Raw genomic sequence first — 27,142 nt, 5'->3', positions numbered from 1 at the left:
TGTTCCTTTGCTTTTTTTCTCTCTCATGCGTATATCTCCCCGGTTTTTGTTTATTAACTTTTTCCGATTGTTTTTGAAAAGTTTTTTTTGGACATAATTTTATTAAGAATTATTGAAATTACTTTTCTTTTTTTTTTTATTTTAAAACAATTATTGAAAACTATTTTGGAATGTATTGGTTACATTTTTTTTTATGTTTGAAGTTTTTGTATTTTGATTTCAATAATTTTATTTTTATACTTTCATAAACATCATATAAATTCAAATAAACTTATTTTTAAAATAAAAACCAATTTCTTTCTATAATTTCATAAACTTATAAAATTTCAAATAAAACTTTTTAATTTTGTTATGAAAAATGCAAATAAAAACTAAATGTGTTATTTTTATCTGTATAATTTTGCTAATTTTTATTGTATATTTTTCAATAATGCTCTTTATTATATTTTATTTCAATAAATCGCTTCACGACAGAAATACTCAAGAACAATAAAAGTCAACGAAATTATTTGCTTTGTCACCACTTCTGGTAGTACTCTCCAGAAAATTAGAAAGTACATTAGCTATTATTTTTCTTTTTTTTTTCTTTTTTTTTTTAATTCTTATTAAATTTTTTTTTATATGTATAAAGAAACAATTTCAAACGGTGGTTATTTATTTCATTATTCTAATAGATCAACTGATACAAAAGAAAAAAAAAAAAATTAAATATATATATTTTTTTTTTAAAATGTCCCTAAAGCTGGACCGCATCTTGATTGTTGCCATAGCAGCAGTAGCAGCATCATCATCAATCTCGGAGGAGCAGGCACTCGTCACATACTTCCTGCTGCCGGAGATTGAGAGATTTATTAAATAGCCACCAGAGAGAAGGAGTTAAAAAAAAAAAAAAAAAAAAAAAAAATGAAAGGTGGACATATTATGGAGCGGTGGGAAATATGGCTGGCACCGCTCAGGGACTTTTTTTCAAACAATTTTTTTTTTTTTTTTAAATTTTGGAATACTGCTTCTGTCCACCCATTGCCCGACTGGTCTCCACGTTGGGGGGCAACACAGACAAAAACAAAGAATGTGCAAGTCTGGATGTCAATTGGGGGATTAGGGGAGGGGGTTAGGACAAGTTTATTCATTAACCGCCTCCTCCACATCAGCAGTTTCTTCCTCAACAGGAGGCGAAGGCTTATTCTCGGAACTCTTGGATTCTTCATTCTAAAAATAGAAAATAAAAAAAAACAGAAAATTGTTAAATAATCAATTTCATAAAAAAAAAAAAAAAAAAAAAAAAAATCTAATGGAAGACTAATTTTTTTTAAAACAGTAAAACTATTATATCTCATATTTAAGCACAATTAGGTATTTTTTATATCTTGATGTATAGAATTCAATCCTAAACTAACCAATCATTATGAATTTTCCAATACAGCTGCTCAGGGTAAAAGTGGATAGTGTAGGCTTTATTTAGTTTAATTTAGGTTTTAATGCAAAAAGGAGCAAAACATTTGTGAAAATTCAAATTTCTACTTGTGAAATTGTAACAATACGCACATCAATAAATATTCCAGAAATTTCAATTTTTATTTAAGTGTTTTTAAAAATTTTTTATTTAAGTGTTTTTTAAAACACTTAAATAAATAAAAAATTCAACGATTTTAAATTTGACCCATAAGCATGAGACACCAATGAGGTAAAATTTCCTGAATTTGGATTTGTTAATCTTTGAATTTTAGACATTTTCTAGAATCAAAATCATGTAATGGATTTTGATCAAAATTTGAATAAGGATTCTAAGTTTATTATTTATGTTGTAATTTTACAAAAATTTTACATTATTTATGTTGTAATTTTAATAAGTTGACAAAAGTGATGCACAACTGCTAAGGCAATTATTTTACCCATTCTGCTGTGATGGATATTTTTTTAGCACGTGTGTGTGTGTGTGTGTATATATATATATAAAATATGCCCATGTATTTGTATGTACATCCATACCCAAGTCACTAGAGAGCTGAAATTATTACAAGATGTATAGGTGCACTGTTAGCTTGCAACCGCTTGTAACTTTTATATTCCCTAATAGGGAAGATCAAATGGGACAGTATGAATGCCACAATCAGTACAGGTTATCTGTAAAGATCAAAGTGCAGTCTAAAACGTGCATGCAATATACTTGGGCATTCAAGTGACTTTAACAAATTCAAACTTTATAGAGCAAGCAAACTGCTTCGTGCTCAGTATTGTGATCTGCTCATTTTGTGGAAATTATGAAACCAACCTTCGCTAAGATTATATCAAATCTAGAAATAGAAGATACATAAAAAGATTACATTTGGTATAATGGGAGAGAAAAAAGGCCCTATGTCTGTAAATGACTTAAAGAGAGAAAGAGCAAAAACTGTAAAGACGAGGCCAATATAGTTATCACGCGAACATTTAGGGGGGAAAAAAAAAAAAAAAAAAAAAAAAAAAAGGTTGAATGAGAAAGTACAAAACATACAAAGTAGAGAAAGAGGCTTTCAAATCAAACAGATCACATGTATCATTTTGTATGAAGCTCATGAAAACGATATAAAATCATCTTGAAATAAAATACAAAATAATTTAAATTATACAATTTCCTATTTTAGAAATTTTATAATTGCTTCAAGAAATTTACACAGCTTTTCCAACTGTTTTATTTGGGAAAATTACTAAATGGAAAAGAACAGGAAAATGTCAAATCTATCTTTGAAATTGCGGTCACCCTTAACATAATCATAATGCTGCCGATATGCATACACTAATTCAAACACAATGCAGTAGTAGTAGTATTAATACAGTTTTATTTGTACATGTAAACAAGAAGTGGACAATAACTGATTCTTTTCATTTCAAAATTTCGCCAAAAACGTTAAAATTTGAACAAAAATTTATATACAAACAAATAGCACACCAATTAAAAAGATTTTTTTTTATTTTGTTACAAACCGAAACTAATTTGACATTTCATAGAATTTTGATCGAAAAGAAAAAAAATTAGCAGAAAACAACCGCAAAATATCAACAGAATTGAAACTGTCCTTACATTTACTTGTTTCCTGACAAGGGCAAAGTTAGGTACAAGGTCGGTGTTTAATGTGGGGTAAACTAGCTCCCCCAGAAGGGTCACTTTGGATGGATATACTTGAATAGTTCTGTCATCACTCCATGAATGAGTTTCCCCAGGAACCCATCCCCACAATTAAAGGCGGAGTTAATGCCCGAGAGGATAGCTTCGAAACCAATCAGACACTTCACTTTCATCCAGCCTTCAAATTCAAATTGTAAAACCGAAAATTGTCTGTCCGCTTTACAGACCTGAAACTCCTACCAATGATAAATATGGCCAATATGAAGATTAGTGCAAGGCCGTGTGTAGTGCGTGTGGGAGCCCTCCCCCAGTGGGTTTCAGGGGGGCCATGTTAGTAAGGAAGATGAGGAGAGGCTGCAATGAAAGTTTCGACTGAATGAAGAACGCTTAAGTACCATTGTCATCAAAGTCATCATTGGTTGTGCAGCACGTGGCGCTACTCTCGGGCATTGTCTCACCGAAAGCCTCCATCTCTTGCGGAATACTCATCATGCCCCGGGCCATGTCATTATGCCACTCCCCTACATTATCAAACACATTCCCTTCGGCGTCACAATTACTTTCAAGCTACAAAAAGGCAAAGGAGGAGCAGGGTTAGAAGTTTAAAAAAAAAAAAAAATTAAAAATTAAAAAAATGAAATAAAAATGAAAGGAAAAAAAATGAAGAGAAAAAAAATTTTTTGTATGGAATTTGAGATTAGGATTGAAAATTTATATTTCGTTATGTTTCAAAGCTTGTTCAGGTACATGTTTTTGAACTTTGAAATCTTTGTCAAACTCAAAACATATATATATTTCATTGAATTTTTTAAAATGGAAATCGCTCCAGACAACACATGAAGCCATTTGATATAACAAGCTAAAAAAACAACTTCAAGCTCAAAAACTTGCCAACGATAAATGTTAAAGAGCCCTACAAAATTTCAACCAGATTGGCCTCATAGTTTCTGAGAAAGAGTAAAACCAGACATGCTAAGATATATATATTAGTGTTGGAACGATTAATTGGAATTGGAAAAATCAGGGGGGGGGGGGGTCGGAAAAATTTGAGCCTAGTGCCAAAACCGATTCCTTAATTTATCTTTTTTTTCTTTGATTTTGTTAAAAAAAAAAAAAAAACAAAAAAAAAAAAAACAAACATCTTGCACTGCTTGCAGCAATAAAATAATGAATATTTATCAATTTAAACTTCCATCTCTAGATACCCCAACACAAGTGCCTTTACGTTTGAGAAAAAATAGGCACATATAAAATGTGCTTTTTATGGTAATGGGACAAAATAATTTTATGGTCAAATATTTAGAGTTATAAAGAATCAGAATCAGTAAAAATATTGGAATTGTCCCATCACTAATATATATTAGTTTATCTTTGAATATTGTTTACGTAATAAAAAAAAAATATTGGTTTTGATTTGAACTCATGAAAAATGTGTTATCATCGTTACAATGAGGCAATGAAGTAAATTTTTCATCATTTGTTTCATGTGCATTATGTGATTTCGATCCATAATTATTATACACAAATTAAGATTCCCCGAATTTCAGTTTCTTCTTAAGACCCCTCAACTTAAAAGCCTTAGAATCAAAATCATGTTATGGATTTTGATCATAATTGGAATATAAGGTTTTGTATCATTGTATCTTGACTATAATCTTTGTAAAGGGACAAAAAAGTGGTGCAAATTATTCCGTTTGCCAAATTAATTTTACCATTTTGTCCTAATCTATTTAATCTATTGTATTTGGTGGTCCATTTTAAAGTAACCCAACTACTTAATCGAGGGGAAGAAGGTCTTTCATTATGTGCTTGTCTAAGACATAATAAAAAAGCTTGGATCAGAAACACATTCAGCATCTAACACATTAAACACGATAGATTAATGCAGATATATAGGATGCAGAAAAAGATAAATTCTGGAATGCTTTTGTTGGAATTTACTTTGTGGAGAGATTCATGCAAATCGATTTATATGCAAAGAATGAACATTTCACAAAGTTTTTCATAAAGGTTCAGTTATTTTCTTCTGCAGCATATTATCAGCCAGTTTTTATGCTTCATTTTTTGTTTTTATATCTTCAAATATGACACTTCATAGTGTTCGGTTCGATTGTTTTGTAGAAAAAAAATGTTTTTGATTTTGCAGAACAGGATTGAATTTTGCAAACAAAGAAAAAAAAAAAAAAAAAGAACAATGTTTAGTACATTTCTGGTCAGAAAGCCAGTATCTTCAGACAGCCTAACCTGCTAGCATCAGATGCCCTAACAGGTATTATTACTCTAGGTTGATTACGCACTCACACGAAGAATGTAATAGTGCAACTTTTGATGAATGTACCACAAGTAACTAAGGGGCAACTCCCAAATCCCCCAAAGTGTTCAAATTGGGTCTGGATGTCTTAAGGTCATATTCTGAACCTTTTCATAAATGGTGTCAGATTCAATTTTTAGTAAGAACAAATTTTTTTTGATGAAGAGCAGAGGAAACGTTCGCAATATTACATTTTAAATTATAATAAAATTATTTTGCATGAATTTAAAAGTTGAACTTTAATAGCATTTAAGCCAACATATCAAATTTTGTGACATTAATTTTCATTGTCTTATGTGATCAGATTTATAAGTTAATTCATTAATTTTTCAAATTTTTTAATTATGTAGTCCCGCCCAGACAACTGGTAATAGAGACATTTTGTAATTCTGTAAAAAGTGTTTTTTTTCCATATATATGTAAAAAAAAAAAATACTTTATTTTATATAACTAAAATTTTATTTCATTTTCTGTGTAAATTGAAAAACTGTGCAAACAAAAAATAAAATGACTTAGTACATTATATATATATATATATATATATATATATATAAACTGTACCTATCTTGCATTATCAAGAATGCAGTGAAGATTATATTTTAAAATTATTGGCTTGTGTTAATAAGTTTTGAAAACTTTAATGTGCTAAGCAGATGATATGTGAAGATTTTTTTTAATCTTGATCATCCTCCAACTGTCAATCTATTAACCTTTATCCTTGAGTGGTTTTTAGTCTTAATAGATGATGACTTAGCAGTAAAAAAGATATGAATAAAAAAAATATGAATAATTACCGAGTGTATTGTTAAGAGATATGCATTCCTCCTGCAAGACTAAGTTCATTTGAAAAGCAATAAAAACACGTGAAAAAAAGCATCGATTAATCAAGTGGCGCAAGATAAGCATATAAAGACAATTTCTTGAATTATGCAATTAGATTTGAAAACTGATTTTCATGATCCTAGAATTAAGATTTCCTTATAAATATATTTAAACGATTAATAATTTTCTGGAAGGCATTTCAACAAAGAGGAAGTGAAACAAGAAGGAGAAAGAAGCAACCTTAGAAGTTAGTGTCCCAATGATGCTGGGTTACACAGAGCTGAGAGGGAAAAGATAAATACTAAGGTCTTATGTATGACATAAAAAGAAATTGGAATCATAGGAAGATCATCATTCCAGTAAATATAGGAGCAACTAGACTCCCGGAAAAAAAAAAAAAATTTCCAGAACTACCTGGCAAATATACTCAGCAAACCAAGTGCAGAAGAGATACAAACAATTGCATTTAAAGAGACGGTTAAAATCTTAAACATCTCTTGGGTGGAACGTATGAAATAGCGAGTGAATGTCCAGCATCCAATAGGATACCTATCCTCAGCTTGAAAAAAAAAATAAAAAAAGGTTTGAATGCCTACTAGACACTACCCTAGAGTCGTTCTTTAAAAAAAAATTATCAGGAATCGTAACATGAGGATACCTCCCCTTAAAAATAAAACCTATGAAATATTCGGGTTTGTATTACTGTACACAGATTCAAAAAAGTTGTCAAGAAACAAATATATAACAAATAAATGTTATCAAAGGCAAGATAAGTTACTTTTCTACCTAACTGGGTATATTTTTTTTCTTGTTTTTATTCAATGTAACATATTTATTCAGCTCGAAAAACAGTGTTTACCGATGTATTGGAAGATTCAAAATGGCGCCCAATTCTCTCTTTAACACGGTAAGTTCAGGAAAAGGTGTTATAAATAATAAACTAGACAAAATGCTGTTAGAAATTCGCTCAATATATGTTACCGTGACATAGGTTGACATATATTCGGTGGGTTTTTAATATTATTTTGTCTAGTTTATTATTTATAATACCTTTTCCCAAACTTACCGTGTTAAAGAGAGAATCGGACGCCATTTTGAATTTTCCAATACATCGGTAAACACTGCATGTTTTTCGAGCTGAATAAACATGTTACATTGATAAAAACACAAAAAAATATATCCAGTTTGGTAGAAAAGTAACTTATCTTGCTTTTGATAACTTTTTTGAATCTATGTGTACAGTAATACAAACCCAAATATTCAAATAAAAACGTGGCATTTGAAGCCCAAATAAAATCTCCTTGGCATCATAACACATTCACTTGAGGAATGGTGCAACTCCTGGTGAATGTACCACAAGTACAAAGCTAGATACTCCACCAGACTAGGTGATATGGAATTTGGCAAACCAAACCAAACAGCACAAGAAAAATAAACTAAAACATAGTTAAGTGATTGAAGAGGATAAAATTATTTTTTTCACTGCTTCCTCAAGAAGCTACAAATGCTTGTGGACAAATATGCTTTTTTTTTCTTTTTAGCTCCATACATTAAGTGGCTTAATGCCTTGTTTGACGCAATTTCCATAAAAAAAGTCTACCACTACTTGAAACCACACACATGCTGAATTGTTGCTGGCTAGATGCAACCCATTTTACCTATGCAGCCAATCATAGCTAGTAGTGAAATTCCTTATAGTTTTGTTTCAATTAAAACCTAAATGTTGCATCTTCCTTCTAAAACAAATTTTTTTTCACAACAAAATGCCTAAAACAAAGAAATTATTACTTAAAAACAAATAACATCAGGAAACGGAATAAAAAAGATAAAAAGAAGCAGTAGACGAAAATCGGAGTACATTTTTATCATAGGCACCAGTTTGCGTGACTGAAAGCTGATTTCTTCAAACATCCTTGCATTAAGTGAATCAATGGTGTAAGAAAAATGTGTCAACATCTGCTGTGAGAAGTGTAAACAAAAACCAAAAAACTGACAATTACTTCTAAAAGCATATAAAAAAGAGCAGAAACATCCGCTATCACCAACAATAAGATTTATAAAGTTGTCTTATTCGAATCGTGGCAACTAGACGTAACAATCATCATGCAAGAAAATGACTTCTTTAGAAAATAAAAACATACAAAAATAAAATTAAGAAAAAAAAAAAAAAAATAGGTGGAGGTGTGCGTGTGGTCATGATGATGATGATGATGATGAAAGGGAGATATCCAAACAAGTAGGTGCTCAAAGCAAATCAAGGGCACAAGATGTTAACTAATACGCTTTGTTGAATTTGTAAAGTTTATTATTTACATTTTTTTTTTTTTTTTTTTTTTTTTTTTTTTACAAATTTTGGTTAATAAAATTTGCAGTTTCCACAGAATAGCGGGATTTACAACAAATACATTTCAGATAAAAAACACTTACGGGTCACATCAATTGGTCATACTTGATTTGTCGCACATTAAAATATGCTATAAAACTATTTTAATTAACTAAAAAAATTTAAAAAGAAAAATTGGTTGTCGTCTGCTTCTTGTTTATATAAAAACAAAATGTATTAATACTACTACTGCATCACATTTACCTCCTTTTGATTTGATTCATTTGTATTTTAGTTTTTATATGATTGATCGTAAACGAAAAAGTTCAAGCGGATTTCCAATCATGCTTAAATATGGACGAAATGTCAGCGTAAATACACGTGAAGACTGCCAGAGCATTGGGTTAAATTTTGTAAGTTAAAAATAAATCGCATTGGCAACGATGAAGATTATGAAACCAATAAATCGCATTAGCAACGATAAGGATTATGAAATCAAAGAAAAACAAGTTTTAACCAACCTTGGCAGTTTCCATGGAACATTTATTGAAGATGTTCGCATAAAGTTGTTTCTCTTTCGCCTTGTACTCTTTGATTTTCTTTGTACACATGATCACATGGTTCTTAGCAGCTTTATTTTCCGCATCGTATTTGAGCAAAGTATTGAAGTCGAAGAGGGCGTCTTCATATTCATTCACTTTCAGTTTGGCCTGAAGAAAAAAAAAAATTCTACATTATCAAAGTGATAAAAGCGCTGATGAAAATAGATTCTAAAGCAGGATCTCAATCCTTCAGTCAGATTACTAGACAGATATGGATTATAAAAAATAGTTTAAACAAACACGCACAAACAAATGCTCAGAGCAAACTATAAACTTGGGAATGCAAATTACCAACGAAAAAAAAAAAAAAAAAAAAATGTTGAAATCAAGATCAATCCCAGCCTCATGTGCATGCGTAACCATGTGCTTCCTCTCGAGAACAACTGTCAACCCCAAATCATTTCTGTTGTCTTCTCTTTCAGCTCCCATTCTCGTTCTGGCCAGGTTATCTCTCACAAATTCACAGATTTATAAAACAAAACACAAATTGAAGAACAAAAAAAAAAAAAAAAAAATTCTGAAATTCTTTAGATATCAGTTGTACTTTGGGTGAGTGTGTGACACCATTGACCTACAGCGAAGTCATTTGCTGCAGTTTTTTGTTGTTGGTTGACGTCAGCTCATCTCTACCTGCTCAAAGCCACATCCACTGTATCAAACTAGAAATTGTCCTCAACAGTTACAAACTCAAGATCGTCTGCAAACTGTCCCTAACTGTCATAAAAATTCATTACCATTCCCAAGATTGTCCATAAACTAACTCTAAATATATCACCATCAATGTCCGATCTTTTGCCCCAGTTACTGCCATACCTTTATTAACAATCCTATTTTAGCTTTTTTGTGTGCCTTGGTGAACAACTTTCACCCCATTGTCTTTCTAATAACCTCACTTCCTATACCTATGTTCTGTGGGTCAATTGTGTTGTATATTCATTTTTTTTGCAGACTATTATCCTCATTTTAATAGCTATTGTTGTTTCACCATGTTTCAGCTCACTCATCCTCAGGTGATTAAACGCAAAGGGATAGAAATGCTGAATCTTGTAGCTGCATCTCCAGTACTGACCTACTTGGGAAGGATTGAAACCACTATCTTTAGACAATGCTCACCTAAAACCATAGAGACTCGACACCTATCCACTGTGCCACGGGCATTGTTTGAAGATAGCGGTTTCAATTCAATCCTGCCCAAGCAGACAAAAGGATTAGTTGGCCAAAATGTGTTATATATTCGGGTTTGTCATAAAAGAGATTTTGTCAAGGAGATTCGTGTACGTGATCGTCTAGTTTCTAATGGTTTTATTTTCGATGTCTTCGTGAGTGTGTGTTTGTGTACATGTATTTCTTAACATACCTTTATTCATGTGTCGTCGGTTGTTCCTCTGGTTTTCATTGTCTCTTGGAGGGGAGCTGGCCTGTTGGATGAAGAATTCACTCCAAGATGACAATTAAGGTTTTTATGTTTTTATTCACCTTCCAAAGGTCGACACAGAATGGAGGTGAACCTTGCTTGTTTGATGATACACGTCAGCGTCCTCCCCAGCCCAGGGGGGACAGCTGAAAAGCCGTCTGTCTTATTCAACACCCGAAAACCCAACTGCCAAGAAAGAATCAGCTAACCTCACCACATGATACCACGTCATCTGGTCAGCTGACCCTTCTTTTGCAAACGTGTCCACTGTCCACGTTATTCACCTCTCTCTCTCTCTCTCTCTCCCTCTCCCTCTCTATTTCTCTATTCTCTAATAGAGACACACAGAGAGAAAATAGAAAGAGTAAGAAAGCCAGAGAGGGGGGAGAGATGCTCTTTAACATTCCTCCACCCCTTTTTTATCAAAATGTATGGCAAGCCATACATTTTTAATAACTAACTAACTAAAAAAAAATAATTATGTCCGAAGTACATCTTTATTTTTTCACTTTCCGGACTCACCCCTTTTCCAAGAAAGATCAGGCACCAGTACTCTTCTACAACACTATCAACCCTTCTGCTGCTTCTCGAAAGTCCCTCCTAGACATTAACTTGCTTCCAAGTTAGACAAAGATACAGCTTTGCAGATATACATCTTGTCTAGGCGGTCGCATTGTTGGATATTTTCCACTGACTCTGCTCTTTATTTGGACCACTTGGCCAAACAAATGGAGACTCCATTTTCGATCACTTTTTCGAAATGGGGCCAGCATATCGCAATTACGACCAGAACGTCGGATGCTCCATGTTGGTGGTAGCTTTATCGCATGGGGACTCGAACCCCAGACCCTCAGATTAAAAGTCTGATGCTCTACCATCCAACCATCCCACTCGCGTTCTCGACTTTCAGCATAGGCCTAAGTCCCAGTTTTTTTTTCCTTTACTGTAATGCCCTGACGTCTTTCTCTGAGTGGTCCTATTACTGGAGCTTTGTTCTATTCAATCTACTACTTCGGGACTTCACAAAGCTCTTCTACTAACTCCCTTGGTTGGTCTAAGTCAAGATACGCCTTCACACTGATTCACTCGGAGCCTGTTTGAGTTCCTGGAACCCGACAAGATACGGAATCATCACTCCCTAACTAATGCGCCATCGATTTCTAACTAAGTAGTTTTCCCTTTGTGATTTTTCCGCATTCCCAGCAAGTCCCAAGATTCCAACCCAGATATCCCTCACACATTCCTCTAAAAAAATTAAAAAAATAATAAGGCTCTATCTTGTCCCTTACGTAATCTGCATCTTTCCCTTTCTTCTATCTCCCCGTGATTAGGCTTGGTACCGACTGTCCAGTCGCTCCGTACCCTGAGGAATTATCGCGACCTCGCACGCCAGACTTTTGTTGGACAAGACTTATTGCCGTTGCTTGGGCCTACGTGGCATCTTCCAACTCACTGGAACCACTAGTATTGTTTTAACAGGGTTCTCATTACTCTAAAATAGTATTTCCCCTGCCAAATTTTCTAATTTGTGACAATACCGTGGCTTATAAAAAAAAATAAAACAACAGAAAAAACTGCTTTCTACAGCCTAATCGCCTTGTAATTCTCATGAAAAAAAAATGCAACTACGCGCTAAACGTCCCTAAAATATAACTAAACCAACCAAAACTATTCCAAAATAATTTAATTTAATAATACCAATGAAATTCACCCAGCATGGTTTTTTTTAATTTTGGTACCTTTAATTCACAATATGGTAACATTTTATTTTCCTAAGTACTTGCATACATATTTCATTCATCTTCTCTTGAGCGATTCGTAACATAATGGCCACGTCAGCCATTGCACCCCCTCTGCCCCTTACACCATGTCAGAGGGCATTTCATTTGCTCCCTGAAGTTGATTACAACTAGATCCGCTCACGCTGGACAGAATACATTCCGTTCACTGCTATGTCAGAAAAAACTTTCTTTTTTTTTTCCAAAGTCGGTAAGCGCAACCTGCCTTGAAGACACATAGCTTCACGGAAAACATCGGATTTCCAGACATGAAGTACTCAAACTTGCTCCATGTTGATTCTACTCGAAATCAACAGAAATCACGATAAAAAAAAATAAAATTCGAATCATTTCCCGAGAATAATGAAATTAATAACTACCCATGTAATTCAACACCTCTCCAAAATTCTAACATGCTTGCCACAGAAATTAAATTCCATTCACGCCCCACTTTTTTCTTTCATTTCTTCATATAGTTTATTTAACCCTATATTTATCCTTTTTTTTTTTTTTTTTTTTTTTTTTACCTTACTTATGTGGTCAAAACGTCACTCATGTCGAATAGAACATTTATTCTACTTTTCGAAAATTGAAATTAATACCGACTGAACCTTTGACTCTTCCGAAACTTTTTTTTTTTTAAATCATTTATTACACTGTTTAAATCTTATTTCTTTCTCCCTATTTTATTATTACTATTTAATTAATTAAAAACACATTTTTTCTTTTATTAATCCTTCTTTCCATAGACCCCACAAGCAAGATTCCACCTCCCCATTCTGCGAAAAAAAAAAATACATGTCACAGAGTAAGAAAATCCTGCACAATACCATTTTAGAACACATCAATTACATAAAGAAAATAAATGAAAAAAATACAAAAATATTCTATAAGCAATCACAAAGTCCCATCTTAGCAATAACAAAAATCCAAACAACAAAATTTTGTCCACGTCAGCAAGTAGGTCGGCTGCATAGTGCATCATCTTTTACCATTCCACATAATTCAAAATTAAAGAAAAACCACAGTCGTTTACAAAAAAATACCTAGACATTTACAATTAAAATACAGTCGTTTCTAAAATAAAATAAAACGACTCACTTATAAAGTCTCAGACAACTCGATGGAACTAAAATTGTCCATGTAAGAAAAAAAAAAAAAATTCCTAAGAAATAAAATCGTTCAATTAGTGAAAAAAAGGAAGAAAAAAAATCACATTTCAGAACCTATCCATTGTTTTTCATCAAAAGTACATATTGTTTTTCATTAAAAGTTATATTTAGTTCACAATTTAAAAATGACACGAAATATTCATAACACATATTTTTGATTGACATGTTTATCTTTGTGGTAAGGCTCGTTTCTTTTTGGTTTTCTCACTGGCCGTTGTTAAAAATTTACAAAATAAGGTCATTTTTCGTTTTCCCTTCTAATTTTGACATTAAGTGATATTTTTCTTCGTTCATAACGAGTTAATTCCCAATACGATAAATATTTTTTTTAACTATTTTCTATATATAAAGTTTTACATCTGTGTGTCTGTATGTCTTCCTTTTCTTTCTTCGTGAAAAGGTTGTACGTGTGTATTGCTTTTCTTTTTTTTCTTTTTTTTTTTCTTAATTATTTTTCTAATTCGCCTAGTGTTGTAATGGACCCTACGTTGTGTGTGTGTTGATTTCTATTTTTTTTTTTTTACTGTTCTTTCTTTTTCTTTTTTTTTCCATACATTTTATTGTTTTTTCTTGTCCTTTTTTTTTCTTTTTTTTTTTAGTCTATTTCTTTTTTCTTGACACTAAATCTCCATGCTTCCACGTTGTATTTTCTTAAACACAGGTTCGATTATCGCATCGGTGATGCGACTTAGTCACGAGCACCAAAACGAATATGTTATATATTCGGGTTTGTCATAAAAGAGATTTTGTCAAGGAGATTCGTGTACGTGATCGTCTAGTTTCTAATGGTTTTATTTTCGATGTCTTCGTGAGTGTGTGTTTGTGTACATGTATTTCTTAACATACCTTTATTCATGTGTCGTCGGTTGTTCCTCTGGTTTTCATTGTCTCTTGGAGGGGAGCTGGCCTGTTGGATGAAGAATTCACTCCAAGATGACAATTAAGGTTTTTATGTTTTTATTCACCTTCCAAAGGTCGACACAGAATGGAGGTGAACCTTGCTTGTTTGATGATACACGTCAGCGTCCTCCCCAGCCCAGGGGGGACAGCTGAAAAGCCGTCTGTCTTATTCAACACCCGAAAACCCAACTGCCAAGAAAGAATCAGCTAACCTCACCACATGATACCACGTCATCTGGTCAGCTGACCCTTCTTTTGCAAACGTGTCCACTGTCCACGTTATTCACCTCTCTCTCTCTCTCTCTCTCCCTCTCCCTCTCTATTTCTCTATTCTCTAATAGAGACACACAGAGAGAAAATAGAAAGAGTAAGAAAGCCAGAGAGGGGGGAGAGATGCTCTTTAACAAATGTGCCGAGATAAAAACAATTATGGAAGGCAGTAATTATTGGGGTGACTCGGCATTCCTATTCTGTCGAATAGAAGAAGGCCAGAGGATGAATTGGCCGAAACATGGTGAAACAACAACAATTATAAACACGAGGATAATAGTCCGCAACAGAATGAATACAAAAATTATGAAGCCTTGCAGGAGTTCCCTTCCAAAAAAATACAACTAACCTGGGTGCCCGGTGTTGCCCGGGTGTTTGGCGGTGTATGTTGAAAAAAAAAAAAAAAAAGTAGTAGTAGTAGGCAGGCAAGCTCAAACCCGTACCACGAAGGAGGAAAAGAATGTGGAGAAAAAAAAAAGTCTTTGCTGTTATGTCCATCGCCAAACCAGAAGTTGCGAAGGTTTAAATTAAGGCTAGTCAATCAAAAAGAGAGGATGACTTTCGAAAATATCAGTGAAAAAAGCGACCCCCTCCTTGTAGAAAAGTGCCCAGTTGAGGGTGAAGGAATTAATGTTTTTAGCCAATTTTTCGATATTTGTCCTCCGAAAGGTCGAGCTTCAAAACGTTACCAATCTCGTGAAAATCTGTCGCCTCTGTCAAAAGTTTTAGGCAGACATGCATACAGGTGAGATTTATGTAATAGATGGTGTTTTTTTCTTCCTTGCTTTCTAAAACTGGGGGAGGGCTGATAGTATTGTGGAGAAGCCAATGCAAAATAAAAAAAATAAAAAAATAAAAAAAATAAAAAAAAATAAAAAAATTTAAAAAAAAATTTAAAAAAAAAAAAAAAAACTGAAAACAACTTGGATGATGTACTTAGTAATAAAAAATAAAATTTAAATAAATAAATGCTAATTTGAAAAATTTTTTTTAGCAAAATATCTATCATGGTGAAAGTCAAAAACAATAAACAGCATGACAAAAATATGCTTATTCTGAATGGTTTTAAATCTTAGTTGGCAAAATTAACAAATTTAGAGAGAACTGTCAGCAAAGGGAAAAGAAAGGCAACATAATACAAGGAAAATGAAAAAACAGAAAAAAAAAAAAAAAAAAAAAAAAAAAAAAAAAATACAGCCAAAATAAGGAGGCAAGTTAGAAGAAATCAAAGATTTGTGCTTGTCAAGATTTCCACCCATATTAAAAAAACAAAAATAAAGAAAAATCCTTAGTATGCAGTTGACCCATGATTTCAGAAACAGACAAGAAACGATTAAAAACAAATCAGTAAACATTATTGGCAACATAAACTTAAAAGAAATACTGGTAATGTTCACAATTTCTGGTTAAAGAAATATAATGGCGTTCAGGAACAAAAAACTGACTGGAAGTAAAACAAAATACAAAAGCACTTAATTAACTGAAAATTAGTTTTTTTAAATTTTATAAATGTTGCAGTCATACACTGGAGGGAGTGCCTTGGAATAAATACTGGACAAAACCATACCAACAAGCCGCACATGCGTGATCCTCTTCTGGTGCTGCATGTGAGATGACACCACAAAAAATAGTGAAGAAATGACAAATGTGAGAAGTATGAAGGGTCAAAGAACAATGACCTCCACATTTTGGCCAACGTTTCAGGAAAATCTAATGAATGGATCAAATGCTATCTCAGTGTCATTTTTGGCCATTTACCTTTTTTGAGCTCCTGGAGACACCGAATCCTAATAGAAATGGATAATAGTGCAGTTTCATTTGAGTTGACCATCATAACAAACCACTATTTAGTCAGACATATCAAATTTTTGCTGAGAAATATGAAAAAAAAAAAAAAAAAAAAAAAAAAAAAAGAACGTTTTTAGCACTAAAAGTTCCCAGAATTTTGCCAGGGTCATCCATACTGGATTTATATTAAGAACAATGGCTCCACATTTTGACCAAGTTTCAGAAAAATCTAATACGTGGATGAAAAGTTATGGGGCAAAATGTGGCATTTTTTACCTGACGCAATGGGAATTTTAACAAAAAAATCTTTTACTGTGCACATCTATTTAATGAAATACAATTTGTAGCAAAATTTCAGGAAAAACTAATGTCAATCGTTCAGACGATGAATTGGGGTACCAATATAGGAGTGAGGGCACTGTGTTGGTGCAAAAAAAAAAAAGAAAAAAAAAGTCATTGCACCCTGGAGTGGATGCATTGGTTTACATTTTCCATTTTTAAAACATTTTTTAGTCAAGAGTTTAAAATAAAGTATCTTTAAAAAGTACCTCTAAAATAACTTTTTTTTGAATAAAAATAATTTTAGTTTATGAAGTAGTGTGCTGGTTTCATATTACCAGCAGTCATTTTCTGTTTTTATCTAAAACTATTCTAAAAGTTATCTTGTTTCTTTAGCAAGAAAGGATCAACATCACGGAAATATGCTATGAAATTAGTCAAAATAATTTATTTTGTGTTACCAAATAATTTGAAAAAAAGTTGGAAAATTTAATAGCATTTTAGGTTGCTTCTAAAGTGTAAAAAAAATTTTTTTTTACCTGTCCTCTGCGGAAAAGACCTTTAACATTTTTGTCATCCAATTCTAATGCTTTGTCGCTGGCTTGAATTGCCTTCACATGTTCGCCTGTCTTCAGATGGCACAACGAAATGTTAAGATGTGCCGCCAATAAAAGGTTATGTCGTTTCTCCTCTTCAGCACCTTCCAATGACGATTCAGTGTCGAGATAGTTGACAATTTTTTTGTATTGTTTTATGGCTAATGTATATTTTTCTTCCTGAATAAAAAAAAAAAAAAAAACATTATCAAAGATGAGGAATAAAAAAAAAAATTAATCTCTAAAAAGCAACAATTTCATTCAACTTAACCAATATTAGTTATTCTCCACTTTATAATAAAGAGAAATGTGCATTTATTTTTCTGAACTTTTGAGATGAGGATTGATTATTCATATTTGGATTCTTTGGACTACTGTTCTCATCTTGAGTGTTATTTTCACAATGTTTCGGTTGATGTAACCCCCAACCTTCTTCAGGTGTATCTTGTTGATGAGAACCCGTGGTATAGTGGATAAAGTACTTGGTAATATTTAATTGTAAGTTACACTCTTGAGGAGGTTGAAGGTCCAATCCTTACGTGGGTGACACTCACATATACAATTGCGAATTACTTAGGACTACAATCCAGTCATAGCTGATGGAATAGGAGCATGCTACCTTAGTGGATTTAATAAAGGCCTTTGTTTGAAATTATGTGCAGATTCCCAAATTTGACAAGATACGCCTGAAGAAGTTGGGGTATACATAAACCGAAACTGTGAAAATAACACTCAAAATAAAAACAGTCCAAAGAATCCAAATAATATATTTATTTATACATATTGCGTCCAGATGTACTTATAAAATAAATTTAAAACTAATAATTTTTAAAAAGTGCTCAATAGATTATTTAAATATTTATGTTGTTGACAGCCCTGTAGCCACATTTCGATATCACCTCAGAGACAAAGATAATTATTTAGGGGTTTGAAGAAGTAGTCTCATCCTAACATGATTGCAGGAGTGTTAACAGCACAAACTATCATCATTTTAAAAGTTAAACGTCTGTTTTACAAGTTGGCATGTGTTGGACAGCTTTTAGAAATTGACTTCCAAACTTATCTCTGATCAGTTTTTTTTGGATGTCGTTTCCTTAATTCAGACAAAATCTTTTATATTATAAGTGATTGTGTTAATAGAATTTCGTTTTTTTTGGGGGGAGGGGGGGTGCTACTTAGTTGGCAGAGTGCTTGCCTCACATGCAAGAGGCTCAGGTTTCGAATCCCGGGTTTGGATATGTCCAACTGATTGAGCCCAAAACTCAAGTCTTGGACTTCCGGTTTGTTGGGCGTCATGGCTCTTGTAGGCTGTGTAAATATATAATAAAAATAAAACACTCAAAATAAAAACACTTTGTTATAAAGTAAGATGCTCGACTTACTTGCAGTTTCATCAAATACTTTTGCAAGCAAAATCTGATCCAACATTTTGCTAAATCCTACCCTCTGATGAGAAGGAAAGTATTTCTTCGAAACTCCGCGGATTCTAATTAAATATGTTTTTAACTCTTTTTCAAAGTGTTTTTTAACATGTTTTATTATTAACTATTTGCTCTCTCTCTCTCTCTATATATATATATATATATATATATATATATATATAGGGTGTCCAAAAAGTCACTGAAGGGTTTTGAACTTAGATTATTTTAGAGTGACTTTTTGGACACCTTCTGTAGGTGTGTGTGTGTGTGTGTGTGTGTGTGTGTGTGTGTATGTATATATATATATATATATATATATATATTTAAATTGACATAAACACTAGGATACTTAAATTAAAACTCAAATATAAACAGTTAAAATTATAGAGGAAGAAAAGGCGAATCAAATGAGGTATTTAAACAGTTACATTAATTAAGCTTAAATTTGCAGTTTTTAAAAAAAAGGACAAGTGCGGATTTTCTTTTTGGCACCACTGTACAAATTTTAAAGTGTGTGTGTGTGTGTGTGTGTGTGTGTATATATATACCTTGAAGTATTTTGTTCCCTTTTCTTTGGCAATTTCAGCTTGTTGTAATTTCTCATCTGCATCCATTTCCCAGGTTTCTTTGTCCTTATAAAAAAACAAAAAGGTAAAAAAATGTGATTATGTAATTTGAGTAAATTCACTTACAAAGTCAAACACTGTTAACATATACATTTCTATAACATTGATTTTATATATAAAGCATAGTTGTCTGTGTGTATATATAGGTCTGATATCCAGCTAAAAGTGTAAGACTACAAAACAAACACCTATAAAGTTGGTGTGTGTATATATATATATATATATATATATATATATATATATATATATATATTAATCAGTGTTGCCACAAGTGATTATTAAAACATTCATTTTTTGAAGGTCAATCGAGAAGACAGGTTCCTTCAGTGTGTGTGCACAGTAGTGGTGTCAAATTTAAGTATTAATAGAGAAATTAAATGTAGACTCATTTCCTTATTTCCAGGGTTCGTACAGATTTTCAATGTCCATTTTCATGAACTTTTCAAGGCCTTTGCCAGACAAAATTCAAGTTTTCAATTTGGGGTTTGTTTTACAATGCACAGCGATTTGAAAAAGTGATAAAAAAATCAAACATACAAATAAATGTTACCATAGCCAATAACAGTTACTTTGCAAACTACCTGCATCATTTTTTGATGTTTTTACATAATTTTAAATGCTTTTTATTTCATCTCAAATATTAACCATGGCTTTTAAATTTCCAACCAAGATAGCTGGCGTCTTGTCCATTTTTTTTTTTTTTTTTTTTTTTTTACCAAGGAGTCACCACTTATCAAGGCTCGGAGGCCACTCAAGGATAAGGGTTAATGAGTGTACAGTGGTAGTAGTAGTAGTGCTCTGGAGGTCTCCATAATTTTATTTAGGTAGTTTCAGTAGCGCTCTAGAGACCTTAGTTTTATTTTTTCACTATATGGGTCTATTAGTAAGAAGGGGTTAGAAAGACAAGTGAAGGGGAAGAAAGATAGGACAGATGTAAAGCGCTAGAATGCTTAATAGAAAAATGTTATACATTTTAGCCTCTTCTATTTTGTTCTTACTGTCTCCAGGCAACGTTGGATACCCTGCTAGTATATATGAGAGAGTATGCGGATTCTTCTAATTACCTTTTGAAAACTCTTAAGAGTGACATCATATTTAAGAGTAGCATTTGGGGGAACGTTAAACTCGGAATGTCCTTCTTTGCCGTACGCATACTTTGGTGCAATTTCCAGAATAGATTGTTCGTTTTCATTCATTTTTTTCATAGCCATATCCAAACCATCGATGACGCCTTCAGCCATACCCTCGCCAACCACAAATGTGACATCACGTTCTTCAAATTGTTTGTTTTCATGGTAGCCAATGTAATGAACTGGAAAGAAAGATTTAAGAGAAAAAATGGCAAGTTGGTTCAGTATTTCAGAGTAATTCGCCTGGAATTATATTCAAGACATACAATCTACTTCCGGAAACTAAATAAAATATTGGTTCTTGCCTAGAATTGACCCTTTAAGAAACAAAAATATAAAAAAACAATCTGTATAACATACATACCCATGGCGAAACAAAAATATATTTAAAAAAATTACATAAATTGACAAAGTAATTTTTTTTTTACTAAAAACCTAAGTGAGGAGGGATAGTCTCGTGTTGCCATCTTAATGAAACCAAGAGAGAAAACCTAACAATAATTCAAACTCACAAGATCAGCCTTGTAATGCCTACAATTTCTCATTAATTGCTTAAAAATCTTCAAAAAATGATTTTCTTTATAAAAAATAAAATTAATTTATCATGTAAGTCTTGGAATATGATCTTTTCATTCCATCATGGATAAATATTTGTATTTTGTTTTTAACAGAAGAATTCTGGACAATCTCCAAAATATCCACGAGATATTTAGAAATCAGATTCTGTCTCTTTCTGATATCGAACTTTAAGGTAGCCAGACACTAGGCTGTCAGAATTTATTTCTGGGCATTTAAAACACGACTCCCAAACAGCTAGTCATTTCAGCATGGCACATATCAACAGCATCCTTGGCAGAATAGTTAATATAACCTATGCTTTCTCTACAATGCATTTACCTTGGCAATACATACATTTTGATTGTTTTTTAGTACAGTTACACAGAATAATTTTTTTTTTTCATCCTTTTATGTATCATGTTTGCTTTTTGAGAAATAAATGTTTATAAGTAAATGCAACCATCTCTTTATTATTAGTTTCTTCATCAATGTTATTTCCCCCTCACTAATTTGCTTCCAACCACTGTGTGTTCAAGAAACCATTTAATATGATGACCTCCTGTGGGGAGAAAAGACTAATAAAAAATAAATAAAATAAAAAATAAAACAAAATACAAAAAAAGTAAGCTTTAAAAAGATTGGCAGGACATTTTTGATGAAAATATTTTTTTTGAAAACATTCTAAAATATATGATTGATCAGAATATGTAATAAAAACCATACGAGAAAATGCTTTAACCTAAAGGAAGAAATGGAAGGGACAGAAAACATAATTTTCTGGTAGGGAACAAAAAAAAAAAAAAAATATCCTAGATAATATACATTTGGTAGATATGGTCAGAATATTTTGCTTGCTCAGCAAAACAATTCTTTAGGTGATATCTTTGCAAACTTTAGAAACAGCATCACACACAGGAGATATGTTTGCCAATGATTTCTAAATTATGGTTGTGATTTGTGAAGAGTGCAGAATTAAATGCACCATAACCACATTTTATTAATCAAGGTGTGGTAGTGATATTTAGTGTTTATGGACAGTTTTAGGATGGACAAGTTTTACGACAGTTAGGGACAGTATTGAGTTTGCAATCTTTGAGGAAAGTTTCCAGTTTGTGACAGTTGATGGCAGGTTGTGGTTTGGACCAGACCAAGAGACCTTTTAGGAGACAGAGGAGCTGATGCCAACCAACGACAATGAGGTCTTGTCAGGATGTGTCAGATTTATGTTTTCACTTTTCATACTTGTGAACCTGTGCACGCCACTTTTAGTCGCTAAGGTGAGTGACGACAATATGTCGAAAAGAGAAGCCCACAGAAACAACGTTGGGGGGTCGACGATTGTTGTCAAGAGGAAGCAACGAGATGCGCAAAGAAAGAACCTTAAATAAGCACGGACATATTGTACTAGTGTTGCATTTTTAATTAAATCTGAAAGAAACTATACACGAGACAAAGGCCAATTTAGAATCTCAAAACCAAACGTTGATTAGGTTTAGTGTTGGGATTAACAACGGCCATGTTTATATTCTTTTTACTTAAAAAAAGAAAAAAGATAAATAAATTTAAAAATAGTGAGGATAGATTATCCCTTTTAATCACAACTGCAAATAGCCTGTCTTTCTCCGTTTAACATCAAACAGAATGTCCATGAAGCGAGTTTCTTTCCAAGAATTTCCTATCAGAGGAACATATTAACACAAGATAGTTTCTTAAACACAACATGGTCGTCATCAAATATTTATTATAAACTCTTCTCATAAGCAATAAGCATAAGCACTTTATAGATTCCGTTCATCAATTAACTGATCTGTCTCATTAACAATTGTACTCCTGTGGTTGTTTAGTCTTGATAAGTAGGGACTGTTTTGGATGTCCAAATTTAGTAAAATCTTAGCATCTTTAAATTTTCATGTAAAAATTCCAATCATGACTGAATAGTACATTCTTGGGCAGAGTGCAAATAAAGAATTTTGATCCTTCTCCAGAAAGAATTCCCCCATACTAACACAAAATGTTTTTTTTTTTTAATCTGTACCATATACATACCTATGACGATGTGAAAACATATTTTAAATATCACGTGAATTGATCAAGTAGTTTAATTTAAAAAAAAAAAAAAAAAAATCATTTTTAGCGATTAATGGGAAATTGCAGGCACTACAAAATAAATCTGTTGTATTATCCCCCTTGGTTTTAAAGATTTTTTTTTCTTTTAACATGGCGGGCAATACATTCACTACTCGGATATACATCAACTTATTTAAAAATAAAACTACTTGATCAATCTACATGCTTTTTGGCATATGATATTTTCGTTTTGTCATGAGCATATAAAACATACAGATTTTAATTTTTTTTAATATAGCCGGAATTTCTTACCTAATGTCCCGCACTCTTGGCCAAGCTCCAGCCGCAGTGTTGCACCCCCTATGCTCATTTCATAGTTATTTCTATGGAACGTGTTCCGATGAACCTGCTGCACTTGTATCTCCTCAATGTAAATATTCCCAATCTACTCTTTTCACTGTTGCCCCGAGATGCTAAACAATTTTGCTATGCTGATAGTTTCTTTCCTCGGACGGCTTCCTTTGAGATCTTTTTTGCTCTGTTCGCTTGATTGTACCAAGATGCAGAAATTCAAATAATCTGAACATTTTGCTGCCCAATGCTCTATCCAAGCTGACCCCCCCAATAAATCTGGCCCCTATCACAGTAGCCGCCTATGTTTCACTTGCAATATGCCTGGTTTGAGACAGACAAAAAAAAGTTTTAACCAATTTTTTTGCGCGTATATTCATTCAATTAGGATGTAAAAAGAGAAAAAGACGATAAAATTAAACTCACCATTCACAGTGGCACCTTCGTTTGGTGTTTTACGCCCTTCTCCATTTTTAACGATACGCCGCAAAATACCTTCATCTTTATTAGGAGAAATGTCTTCTTCTGCAAAAAAAAATAAACATTTGTTTTCAAACAATAAAATATACAAATACCTTCAAATTTTATAAATTCTAGAAAAAGGAAAATCACACACACACACACACACAGCCAATGTATGTTCAGCTAAAACTTGAAAATACACAAAACACCCATAAAGTTGATTTTTTTTTTTTTAAATTGCATATGTATATTATCTAAAATTTAAAAGAAAAAGATTCATTATTTGGGGGTCAAAATTTAATGTTTATATAGTCCGTTTCCCCAGATGTAAACTATAGAGAAATAACTGATTTTTTTTTTTTTTTTTTTTTTTCCACAGAGTTATTTCCCTTACACTGACTGAAGTTATGTGCATGCTTAAAGAATGTACTGGGTGAAGAAAGATGAGAGAGGGAAAGAGAGACAGATAGAAGTTATGTTAGACTTTTATGCCGAGCAATGCCGGGTAGCCCTGCGAGTTAGTTATAAGTATGGTTTCAAAATGAAACACTTTTTGAAGGAGTTAATTTAAATTATAACATTTTTACAGGGTTTTATCTCTAGTCTAACCTCTTTTGAAGTTCCAACAGGAAAAGAGGCCAATCAAGAAGCATTTAGGTGTTGTAACGAGGAGACAGATATAAAACATGAAAACAGGCAAATAAAAATTCAGTTGCATGAAAAATGACTACAAAAAGTTCTGTTGCATGAAAAATGACTACAAAAAGTTCTGTTGCATGAAAAATGACTACAAAAAGTTCTGTTGCATGAAAAATGACTACAAAAATGCTACTGGTTGACTCCGATATGCATCAGGTTTTTATCGATTTCATCTGTTTTCATAGATTCCCATTTCCAGTCCTCTGCATGTTTCTCCTTGTAAGCTTCTTGAATAATTGTGTGTACAGTTCCCACACTAACAATTATTGTCTCTATAGACACACATGGTCCTTATTCATGAAATTCTTTATTTGGCCAATCAACTCTGGTGTTCTGATTTCCTTACTCCTCCCACACCTCTCAACATACCTCACAGACTCCCTTGCCTTCCTTGAATCTCTTATGCCATTCAAAAACTCATGCTCGATTCATACAAGATGATTCAAAAGCAGCCAGAATTATTCCATACGTTTCTGTGGCATTTTTTCCAAGTTTAAAACAGAATTTCATCGCATATCATTCTTCTAAAGTGTCCTCATGTTCAATTTTCAAGAGTCTACGACAATTTTAAATGATGTACAAAAAGAGTGGAAACTTATTTAAGACACCTTGTACATTGGCTGAAATGTAGCAAGACTAACATCTATGACGAGAATAGTCGTCTGAATAAGTCAAACATGGATGTTGGTTTAATTAGACAAACTTGGAGAATGTTGTTGAGAAATAAAAAGTGCACACTTACTTTTCCATTCAAAGAGTTCCACTTCGAATATCAAGGTGGCATTTGGTCCAATTTTGGGAGGAGAACCATTGGTGCCGTATGCATATTCAGGTTTGCAGGTCAGACGGGCAAGTTCGCCCTTTTTCATTGTTGCTACACCCAAATCCCATGCTTTTATCACAGAACCTGAAAAGAAAAAGAAAATTCAGTAGCATGCTTTTCTTCCAACGAATGTCCAACATTAATTCAACATTTCAAAAAAAAAAATGAAAAAAAAAAAAAAAATTTTCTGATTGTAAATAAAACTTCCATGAACAAAGTTTCTTTCCATGACAGTCCTAAATGTGCAACACAATATGATACTACTTTCTTGCATATTAGAACTTGATCTTGTTATCAAATAGGCTCATAAATAATCAAATTTTGTTCACTAACATTTCCCATCCTCTCATAATATTCTTCATAATTCAACTATCAGTCTCATTAACTCTGATCCTCAAATTGTTACTTGGTGACTTATAAATAAAAAACAAAGAGGGTGGATTTGTTTTATGGCATATCAACCTCTTTTTCTTTTTAGTCCATATAATGGCTAATCCAGTCATTTCACAACCTAGGGATTCAGGGTGTTCACCCATAATTAACCTAAAAAGTAAACTTTTTTTTTTTTTTTTTTTAAGGGAGGTGGGTACTGAATACCATTTAAACAAATGTTTATTTTTTTTATAAATCAAAGTAATTTTCAACAATCTCATCAGGATAGAAAGTTTTTTTTAAATCTTATTTATCCTTCGTGGCATCTCCTAACCGGGACATTTGTAAATTGCAGTTGATAACATCAAATGCGTCTTGCTTTTTCTAAGTGACACTATGCCACGAGGGATAAATAAGACAAACAAACAAAAAAAAAAATGTCTATCCTGATGAAGACGTTATTATGTCAAAAAGTACTTTGATTTATAAACAAATAAATGTTTGTTTATTTTAAAACGATCTGCATTGAATTTGGTTTACTAAACTAAACTTATATTTGGAATTTTCCTTGAACAACACTTTTCACAGAGAAAACATATCCTTATATCAACTGATACGTTTTAAAGTGGATAGGAAGACATTTGTTAATGAATCATAAATTGTTTGAAGCCTGGCAAATTTTCAGAGAGGGGGAGAAGGGAAGGGGAGGTGGAGCAAGGCGAAATATGATCTGAAGAGAGAAAAAACAAGGAAAGGGAAAGAGAAAAGTGGAAGAAAAAGAAAAAATATAAAAAAAATATAAATATAATCAAATAAAATAGAGCACAAATCTGTAAAATCTAATGATATGCTCATATTTATTTATACAAAAAAGAAAAAAAAGGAACTCATTTTTGATACATTCATTTGTCCTTAGTTTATATATAAAACATTATTTTTGAATGCAAATTTGATGCTAATTTTTTTTTTCTTTTAAATCATGTGAAGTGAACAAGTGGATTTTTCTCCTCTAGGTAAACAGTGTTTAATTTTTTTTTTAAATTACTAAAAAAATTTTTTTCAATAAATGACAACAATGTAAATTGAATATTTCAGCCAACTCTGACCTTCCTCAGCGAGTTGAACATTTTTTTTTTTTTTTAATAGTCAAGCAATAACAATGAATGCTGGTGATAGTCGATCTGTTGGTGTCAAATGGAGACTTATAGATTCATCATTGTAGTTCAACAATAAGAAAAATAAAATGTCTATAATAAACTGAAGATGGTCAGG

General features: G+C 32.5%; 1 protein-coding gene across 2 annotated transcripts in view; it reads right to left on the bottom strand.

The window, feature by feature from the left end:
* Nucleotides 1–637: 637 nt before the first annotated feature.
* LOC145266411 (peptidyl-prolyl cis-trans isomerase FKBP4-like) overlaps nucleotides 638–27,142 on the bottom strand; it is a 49,092-nt gene continuing 22,587 nt past the window's right edge. The window contains exons 3-10 of one of the 2 annotated variants that reach the window (XM_080122074.1): nucleotides 25,418–25,582; nucleotides 23,941–24,039; nucleotides 20,473–20,720; nucleotides 19,331–19,414; nucleotides 17,305–17,541; nucleotides 9,084–9,272; nucleotides 3,502–3,673; nucleotides 877–1,209 (exon numbers count right to left, since the gene is read on the bottom strand). In XM_080122074.1, the coding sequence (XP_079978200.1) occupies nucleotides 1,205–1,209; nucleotides 3,502–3,673; nucleotides 9,084–9,272; nucleotides 17,305–17,541; nucleotides 19,331–19,414; nucleotides 20,473–20,720; nucleotides 23,941–24,039; nucleotides 25,418–25,582 (1,199 nt within the window). In that variant the 3' untranslated portion in view covers nucleotides 877–1,204. Of the gene's footprint in view, nucleotides 1,210–3,501; nucleotides 3,674–9,083; nucleotides 9,273–17,304; nucleotides 17,542–19,330; nucleotides 19,415–20,472; nucleotides 20,721–23,940; nucleotides 24,040–25,417; nucleotides 25,583–27,142 lie in introns of both variants that reach the window. The other variant, XM_080122075.1, reaches the window with a different exon arrangement.

This window comes from Euprymna scolopes, chromosome 41, assembly GCF_053919585.1.
Source record: "Euprymna scolopes isolate OS-2025 chromosome 41, ASM5391958v1, whole genome shotgun sequence".
Taxonomy (NCBI): Eukaryota; Metazoa; Mollusca; class Cephalopoda; order Sepiida; family Sepiolidae; genus Euprymna; species Euprymna scolopes.
Note: the sequence above shows the minus strand (reverse complement) of the source record. Positions and strands in the feature narration are given on the sequence as shown.